Raw genomic sequence first — 9,207 nt, 5'->3', positions numbered from 1 at the left:
TTGAGGTAGAACCACCAACTTTTCAGCATAGCATCTGATGCCTCTCCTCAAAACACCCTCCAAATTCCAAAGGGATTGGACCAGGGGATCCAATTCTATGAGACCCCAAATAATTTGCTCCTATACATCATTATTTCCAATGGAGAGAAGGCATTTAAAAGGAGCAAGGTCCCTTTCAATGTGATGGCCAGAACTCCCTTTGGAATTCAATGATGCTTGTCACTACCTTGCTCCTGGCTCCACCCCCAAAGTCCCCAGATATTTCTTGACTTGGACTTGGCAACCCTAGGTCTTGAGCGTGTTTAGTCGGAAATACGTCCCGCTGTAAGCAGCAACGTTTCCCCCACGACCGCCCCAAAACATGCAAAGGGAACCTTATTTGTTTTAGCACTCCTCTGCATCTTCGCTCAGGCCTTCCTGGCAATGCAAGCTCTTTTAACCATGATTCCTGTCTCTGCATTGCACAGAGGCGGCACTGGTGGTTCCCACCTTCGGGTTTCCTGCTTGTCCCCCTTCCCGTTCTCTCAAGTAAATTCATTCTCACCCGGGCTCTACGGAAGAACTAAGCGCCTCCGATCCCAGCAGCTAGAATCGTTCATCGGGAGCAGAAACTGAACAAGCTCCCAGCCAATCAGCGGCCTGGAATAATCTCGCGGCTATGCTAAGCAGGATGACGGAAATAGCCGATAGTGGCCTCGTTCGTCGTTCTCCTTGCGGAAATAGGCGACGTTTCCCGAACTCGCGATAACGCTATAGTTTTCTGAAAGGGAGGGAATTGCTTTGTCGAAAAATACCGATAGATTCCGAAGGTGGGGTAGGTGTGTCTCCCAATCCACCATGGAGAAGGAATGAAAGAGGGAAGGGTATGGATCTAACACTTACCTCGGAAGGTTTCGGTTCTAACGGAAACGGCCGATATTTCCCGAAGTAAGCGTAGCCGAACCCGAGTCGGAGAAGGCGGGTCGTGAGCCGCAAGAAAGAGGAGGGCGGTAACTGGGTAGAACAAGGGGGAGGAGCAGTAGCTTCGGCGGAAAGAGCCGACAAGAGCCGACGTTAAGCGAAGGCGGCGGCGCCCGAGTTTCCCGGATGTAGTCGGACGGCGGTAGTGTTGGGAGCAGTGAGGAGGGGGGGGCGGCAGGCAGGCAGCGAGCGAAGGCGGACGGCGGCGGCGCCGGGGGAGTCGTCGTCGTCGTTGTCGCTTCCCGCGCTCCTCCTCCTCCTCAGTGTGTTGTGCGGCGGCGGCGTCTCCCTTTCTGGCTGGTGCGGAGAGGAGATGGGCCCATGAGCGCCGCTCCCCCCCACAGCCGAGCTGCCTGAGCCGCCCCTCCTCCTCCTCCTCCCTCCCTTCCCCTCCTCCTCTTCCCTGGCCCCGGTCGGAGCGCTGCTTCCCCCTCCCCTCTCGGCGGCGCCCGTGGCCCGGCCGCGCCCTCCTGGTCCCCTCAGTCTCTCACACACAGGCCGGGCATTGATGGTAATGTATGCGAGGAAGCAAAGACTCAATGATGGGTAAATACCCCCTCCCCCCCTTCCCTTCCCTTCCCCCCCGTTCCGCCCCCCCTCTACTCCCCCCCCCCTAAACACCAACGGCTAGTAACGGTCGCTCGCTCGCTAACGTAACGTCTTTTTATTCCCTTCTTTCCAGCTGTCACGACCGCAAGGGGGACTCGCAGCCCTACCAGGTACCGACTTCCTTCGCCCACCGAGTAGGCCCTGCCTGCGGCGGCTAGCGCTGGAGTGTGGGAGGGCGAGCGCCACTACTCGAGCGTAGGTCTCGACCGCCGCTGCAGGCCGCGCCGCCGCCGCTTCCTTTCCCGTGGCTCCGCGCCGGGCAGGGAAAGGAGAGACGGGCGCCGCGAGTTGCTGCTGCCTCGGCTGATTCCTGTTCGCTTGAGAGAGGGCCGCAACCAGAAGCCAGCGGCCGGGCAGGGAAGCGAGGCCTAGGCCCGATGCGGGCCGCGGGGCCAGAGAGTATAAGAGGGGGTTGGGTGCGCACTTGTTTTCTCCCCCCCCCCCCGCCATTAAAACTGCCGTGGGGCTGAACATGAAGTCCCTAAAAAGGTTCCCTGAAAAGTGAGGCATGACCCAGGAAGACTTTAGACCTTAAATTATGGCTAGTAAAACCCAAGGGGAAAGCCTAGTTCCTCAAACTTGCAGTGATAAATATTTTAAAAAGGAGAACAAAACATAGACAATAGTGAAAGACGTGGAGGAATTTACTGGTATGAAGTGTAAAAACGAAGCTTGAAAGTTGTTTTTTTGTCACATATTTTTACCTCCCCCTGGCCCTCATTTCATACTACTTTCCCGTCAAAACAAAAGGACTATGCTCCTGAGAGAACCAGGAAAATAAATAGGATTGCTAGACACTGCATTTTTATACCTGGGTGGCTGGCTACAAAAGCGAACTTTTGACAACTGCAAGTTACCTCTAGTGACAATCTGCCTAATGTAAACATTCATTGTACAGAGGCTTGCAGTGTGTGGAGAAAAAGGAACAGCTGACCAAGACTGCTTACTACATGTTGTTATTTGCACAACACAATATACTGTTGGTGCTAAATACATGCAGAACAACCATAGCATATGTGGACTGTGTCGCTTTCTCCATAGTTGCCTTGTTAATATTCTTGCAAAAAATTAAGGGTTTTTAAAATAGAAACTTAATGCAACAGACTTGTTTAATGAGGCTGTTTGTTGCTTGATTAAAGCCAAAATTTAGGTATATATTATGGAACAGCTTTCAAGATTAGGCTATGATTAAGATATAGGCAGTACCCCATAGCCTGTTTAGTAGTATAGTTCCATTTTTATATGGTAATGTGTTAACTTTTTTTCTGATGTTAGACTGAAATCCATGCTATTCTCTGCAAGGGAAAGAACTATACTCCAAATGTAGACCAGAATGCTAAAGGATTGGGGAACAAGTGAAATGAGTCCAAGTGGTCTCTTGATTGGATGGTTTTTAGTAGCCTTTGCATGCTGCACTGATGGTGGTGGTGAAGATATTTCAAAGACATTGTGCTATAAGATCTATATTTCAGTGAGAGAGCCAAATTACTTCTAGTCTAGCTCAAGTCTCTTGCATGAGCCCAAATATCACTGTGCTCTCAGGTCATTTCTTAAATCTGTCTGTGGGCTAAAAGCTTTGATTGTAAATTTTTTCTTTGCTATCAAGCTGAACTTAGGAATCTGTATTTGTCTTGTAATTTCTTACAGGCTCTTAAATACTCATCAAAGAGTCACCCCAGTGGTGGTGATCACCGGCATGACAAGATGCGAGACACCACAGATCCTTCACCACCAAATAAAATGTTGCGGCGATCTGATAGCCCTGAAAACAAATATGGTGACAACACTGGCCACAGTAAAGCTAAAAGCATGCATACTCACAGAGTTAGAGAGAGAGATGGTGGTGAGTTAAATTTAACCAATTTTTGTTAAGGTGCGGCTAACTACACTTACGTAAAACAAGCAAAAAAAAGTGTTATACCACCAAGGCTGAAGCATCATTTCAAGCAAGTTGGAGACTATTAGAAGTACACTGATAGGGTTTTTTGAATTATTATCATTATACCTGTGTGTTACAAATGGAAGGTTTACTGAATTTGTGACCATAGGGTTAAATAAACTACTGTTTTTTTTATTTTGCATTGTTCAGTTTCTATATAACATATTTTACTTGCCTCTAGACAGAACTTTGAAAAAAGCTCTGCTTTAAATTCAGTGGCAAGAGATATAAATTGTTACATTATAGTCTGAATGCTGCCCAGTTTAACACAATACATAATATAGTGTAGATATTTTAAAAGTACATATAAGTTTTAGTGAACTGGAGGAAGGTGGTAGAGGCTTTTTTCCTAGTAGGTTTTTTTTGGGGGTGGGGATTAAAATTTAGGTTTTTTAAGTTTTTGTGCATTGATAGCATAGCTGCATGAATTTTGAGTAGGAAAATACCCTGAGGCTGTGTACTTTGTAATAGCTGCTGGTTTGGTCTAGATTGATCAAACTATTGAGAAGGTGGAAAAATTGAATTTGGATGCTTCTTTCCAAATACTAATCATATTTGGGAGCATATAGCTTCTTGTGTCCATGTGCTGTAAGCAATGACCTGTGAACAAGGGACTGTATTTTCATGAGTAATGTTTTTAAGTCTTGACCAGATCCAAAGAGTTCCCTGCATTTGCCATATTTTAAAATTTTCGTTCAATATAAATATTTAAGGCCCTTATCTGGATAACCCAGGCTTCAAATCTCAGAAGGTAAGCAGGGTCAGCCCTGACTAGTATTTGGATGGGAGACCTCCAGAAAATACCAGGGGACAGGCGATGGCAAACTACCTCTGAACCCTATGGGATCGCTGTGTCAGCTGTGACTTGATGGCACTTCACACTACCAAGTATTTAAGATACTAATTACCTTAACAAACATTTTTTTTCTCACTCCTGTGTAATGTATGCTTTCTAGTATGGAACGGGTTTCTAGTTCCTATGAATTGTCTTTTAAAAAACCTAATGTGGAGAAAAACATTTACTAATGTACATCTAACAAAATTTTGTTATCATGAAAGTAACAGTTGATAAGTCAATAAAAAGTGGTTAAATCTCTTCAGTTCCTAATTTAATTTTTAAGGGGTAAAATAAAACTGTGGTTTTTGATATCTGCCAGTAGCTGTTGTACTTCTGAAAATAATTGCTACTTGTTTAATTCAACCTTAGAATTCACCAAGGCTGAATGTGTGTAACTTGTGAATATAAAGCAGAGGATAGAAAACATCTTGAACCCTATAAAGTACTTGATTTTACTCACAACTGGGTCATGACCTACCTTATGTTGGGGCATATTTTAAAAACTGCTAGACGCTTCTCATTTAAAATGCTTTAAAAATGGAATAGGTGAAAATGGAAGGAATAGAAGGGTTTTTAAAAGAAGTTTATGCACTGTAAAAGTTAAATAGGTCCAATGTTACAAATAAGGATCAGAAATGGGTCCTAGGCTTCAGCATTTTGAAGCCTGCCCAATATATTCTTCTGCTTACCCCGTGTAGAAATTTAAATGTTTGGTTCCTTCATTTGAACTGTTACACTACTTATAACAAGTTATCCTGAATACTTAGCATGAGAATTTACATGAAGCAGTGAATGGTTTATATTCAATTTGGAACTTTTAAAAGTATAACATGCAGAGCTTAAAATGAACATTTTATCTGCAGAGCCAAAGAATGCTGCTATTTATCCTATGTGCGACAGCAATAGAAGTTACTATTATTGCACACTGAAAAATCTGGGGATATCTTGCTGCTCTGAAATTTAGCTAGCTTCTTTGGCAACTCATAGTCTTGAACTCTTTTGATGAACCTGTTTTTACTCCTTGCTAGAACACTCCTCCACAGTGTGGGGTGAAAGGAAAAAAACTGGATTGTAGAGAATCTGTAGGAGTCTTGATGTAGATACTTGGCCCTTTCATCATATAAAGACTATTGGTCTGAGATCTAGTTTGAGGTAAATGATATAATTTTTACTTGGACTAGCAACAGCTGGCTTGAAATTTCTGCTCATCTTTGAAACTCACTGGATGGTTTTGGGCAAGGTCCTATTTTAGCCAAACCTACCCTTCAGAATAGTTAGGCCATACTGATGCTTGATATGAGCCAAATTATAAATGCAGTTGATTTCATTTAAGACAGGGTGTTAAACTCAGTTGTTATGAGGGTTGGAAAGGTGGGGTAATAATGGAATTTGGCAATGCAATTTTTAAAATAAAACTTCAAGAAAAAGCACAAGAATCACAGCAGAAACCAAAAATATAAACTAAAAATATAAAGAGTTCTGAGCCTAGGAAAACGTGAAATGGCTGGGCAAGCCCCCCCCCCCCCCCGAATCTACTCAGATTGGCAATAGCTTTCCAATGTAATATCCCCCTTTGGTTGTGGGTTTCCAGGTTAGAATACTCACTAAGCATCTATTCTCAGGTCTGTTCAGCAGAGACATGCTGACTCAGTGCATCAACCCTTCATTTGCAAGGAGACAACTCCAGCAAGCGGCAGCTTCAACTGGCCATACAAACTCTGGAAGGTGAAATTACTTGAGCTCCACTTAAGTGAAATATATTGCAGCACAGATGAAGTTGCAAAGGTAAACGCAGAATGGATTTTCTTTAAGGTCTCTGGGCCCAAATAGAGTACTCCCAGAGTAGTCTATTTGGGTGCACAGACCTTAATGAAAAATCCATTCCTCATTTTCTTTGCATCTTTGAAAGCCCAAAAGAGCTTCCTGCTGAAGCAGGCAAAGGCAAGGCAGAAGAGCTGGCAACTTTGTCAGCCTCTAGCTTTAAAGGGTGAGGACAGGAGGGGGAGGAAGGAGAAAAGAGCTACAGGCCTGATTAAAGCCCTGAGTGGGCCAGTTGCAGCCCATGAGCCAGAAGGTTGACTCCCCTGATTTAAGCTGTACTTTTTGATGAAATAGCAAATAGAACAAAACAAATATTTTAAAGTAATAGAGTAAGACACACATTTACATATACTGCAGGGTAGAAATATGTTTTGTCTTTGAAACCCCACCTTTCTGATGAGATTGTGTTTTGGCACACTTTTTTTTTTCCACTTGGGTCTAATAAAATATTTGCCTAATTTATCTTTTCTTTTGACTTTAGCTGATCTAGGAAATTAGCTGATTGTTTTTATATTGAAACAATTTTCAGGATTCCCTGTGTTTTGAAATTCTAGACTACATTTTAAATATTATAACAGGCAACCTTTATTCTTTTTTGTAGCAGCTATGCTGCAGAACTCTGCTGTACAAGGGAGCTGCAGTGGCATCGAATGGAACATAGCTGCTGAGTGCCTCAAACTCTGATGCTATGTCAGTACAATTCTAGTGCTAAATGAATGAATTGTAGCTGAGACCTTAAGAATTCAGGGGTGCTGAGAAAATGAGAGTTTACCTGTGAAGATGTTAGTGTGCAAGCCAACGAAATGGTGGTGGTGGAAAACAAGAGCTGTACTTGGTCAGACGGGCTTGAAGCAAGGCAAGCACCACAAGTGCTACAAGCATCTCTGGGATTTGCTCATGGCTGTGCAGGTCTGAGAGATGATGAAGGGCATAAATCATGCCTGTTAGTTTTCCTACACCAGTAGCTGGGATTCCTGAAAATACTGTAAGTTCTAAGAAAGAATTGAATATTTGTCCATGAGGAAGGTATCTGCTTGTGGATCAGATATTATCAAATGTAGACTGCTGCTGTAGAAAGTTCTAATGAAGAGATACAGTGTGATCCTAGTAACTTGAATGTTAACGCTATTTTTTAGGTATTTTTCATAATTTATATTCTATTTAGGATACAGCATCAAGTGTGATAGTTCATTAAATTTGGTAAATTGGGAGTTTTTGAAATGTGCATGGTTTAGTTCAATCTCCTATCTCCTTAACTGGAAAGGGTTGGGCTTTATGAGAACAAACAAGTCTACCATGAGCCAGTGAAGCCCTCTGAGTTTGTTTGTTTTTTAACCACATGGGCAGAGATTTTGGAGTAGGGACAGAGTTCCAGTGGTGTTTTGGGGGGTTGTAGCAACCCAAAATGGCTCCTGACATAGAGATAAAAGTGGCTACTAGGACCAGGAGGCAGGTGTAGTAAATTTGGAGATAATGCGGTAGTGGAAGCAGGGTGGGTTGAATGAGATTTCTCTTCTCCTGCAAGTCTTTGTGAGTTGACACTTGTACACATTCACATTCAAACAGTAATCTATAGCTTGGTATTTTGATGGTCTTTATCAAAATTCTTATGAATTGTAACTTTTCTGTTTCGTTTCATGTTGAAACTTATATTTTGCTGCATCAGATTGGCTATCTTTGCTACTAAACTACATAAAGCAACCTTATTGGACAAACTTGGTTTAGCAATTCCCTTCAGGTAGAAACACAAACTCATTATTTTGGAGGTTTTTGCATTTTGTGTGTGTGCCCCCATACCTGGAAGTCATGGCAACTTCTGGTGATTCCTACTGGGGTATAGAGGACATTCAGAGAAGTGGCTTGATAGCCTTCCTCTCCCTTCTGATTCTGATATCTCTGGAGGTCTCCCATCCAAATGCTTGCTAGGGTTGGCCCTTCTTAGCTTCTGAGATCTGGTGAGATCGAGCTTGCTTGGACTATCCAGGTCAGGGTGAAACTCAGACTCTTGAATCTTAGATTACTCTTCATGATTAAGTAAAATTGGATTTTGAAGGCTCAAGGTATTTATTATTTGGATTTTTATGGCAGGGCAGTTACATCAAAATAAAATACAACAATTATTGAGAAGTTGGTAAAATGTGGTTTGGATCCTGTTACTGTTAGGTGGATCTGTAGCTGGATGACATTTTGCACCCAAAGAATGCTTGTGAATGGTTCCTCGTCCTCTTGGAGAAGAGTGACAAGTGGAATGTCTCAAGGATCTGTCCAGGGACCTGTTTTGTTCAATGTCTTTATAAATGATTTGGATGAAGTAATAGAGGGAGTGCTTATTAAATTTGCGGATTATACTAAACTGGGAGTGGGGTCACAAATAGAAGACAGAGTCAGGATACAGTATAATCTTGACAGGCTGGAAAACTGGGCTAAAACAAATAAAAATGAATTTTAATGGGGGTAAATGTAAAGTTCTGAATTTAGGTAGGAAAAATCCAGTGCGTAGTTATAGGATGGGGGAGACTTGTCTTGGCAGTAGTATGTGCGAAAAGGATCTAGGGGTCTTAGTGGACCATACACTGAACATGAGTCAGCAGTGTGATGCAGTAGCTAAAACAGCCAATGCCATTTTGGACTGTATGAACAGAAGTATAGTGTCCAGATCACATGAAGTGATGGTATCATTTTACTCTGCTCAGACCTCACCTAGAATATTGTGTTCAGTTTTGGGCACCACAATTTAAGAAGGATATAGATAAGCAGGAACATGTGCAGAGGTGGGTGAATTGAAACCTTTATGGGAAGTGTAAGAGTTTGAAATGTTGGATCAGCTGGAAGTGTATAGACATGTTTTAAAGCTTAGTTAAAGCCCCTTTTGGGTGAAAACAAGGTCTAAATGTCCCAGGAGGCCTGTTCAGCTTGTACAGAAAATATTGGAAATTAACTGCACATTAGAGATTCTTTTGGATTGGAGTATATTTTCCTTGCATCTTGAAGTCCATCTTGAATTTGCACACAGCTGGAGAAGTGGACAGTCAGCCTAGGA

At 42.8% G+C, this 9,207-nt stretch overlaps 1 protein-coding gene across 3 annotated transcripts in view; it reads left to right on the top strand.

Moving 5' to 3' along the window:
* Nucleotides 1-1,004: 1,004 nt before the first annotated feature.
* The window catches only part of WAC (WW domain containing adaptor with coiled-coil), a 91,197-nt gene continuing 82,994 nt past the window's right edge, over nt 1,005-9,207 (top strand). For 2 of the 3 annotated variants that reach the window (XM_060248261.1, XM_060248260.1), the window contains exons 1-3: nt 1,023-1,506; nt 1,643-1,679; nt 3,217-3,412. In XM_060248261.1, the coding sequence (XP_060104244.1) occupies nt 1,469-1,506; nt 1,643-1,679; nt 3,217-3,412 (271 nt within the window). In that variant the 5' untranslated portion in view covers nt 1,023-1,468. Of the gene's footprint in view, nt 1,507-1,642; nt 1,680-3,216; nt 3,413-9,207 lie in introns of all 3 variants that reach the window. The other variant, XM_060248262.1, reaches the window with a different exon arrangement.

Source organism: Heteronotia binoei, chromosome 10 (assembly GCF_032191835.1).
Source record: "Heteronotia binoei isolate CCM8104 ecotype False Entrance Well chromosome 10, APGP_CSIRO_Hbin_v1, whole genome shotgun sequence".
Lineage (NCBI taxonomy): Eukaryota > Metazoa > Chordata > Lepidosauria > Squamata > Gekkonidae > Heteronotia > Heteronotia binoei.
The sequence above is the reverse complement of the archived record's forward strand: the minus strand, read 5'-3'. Positions and strand labels throughout refer to the sequence as shown.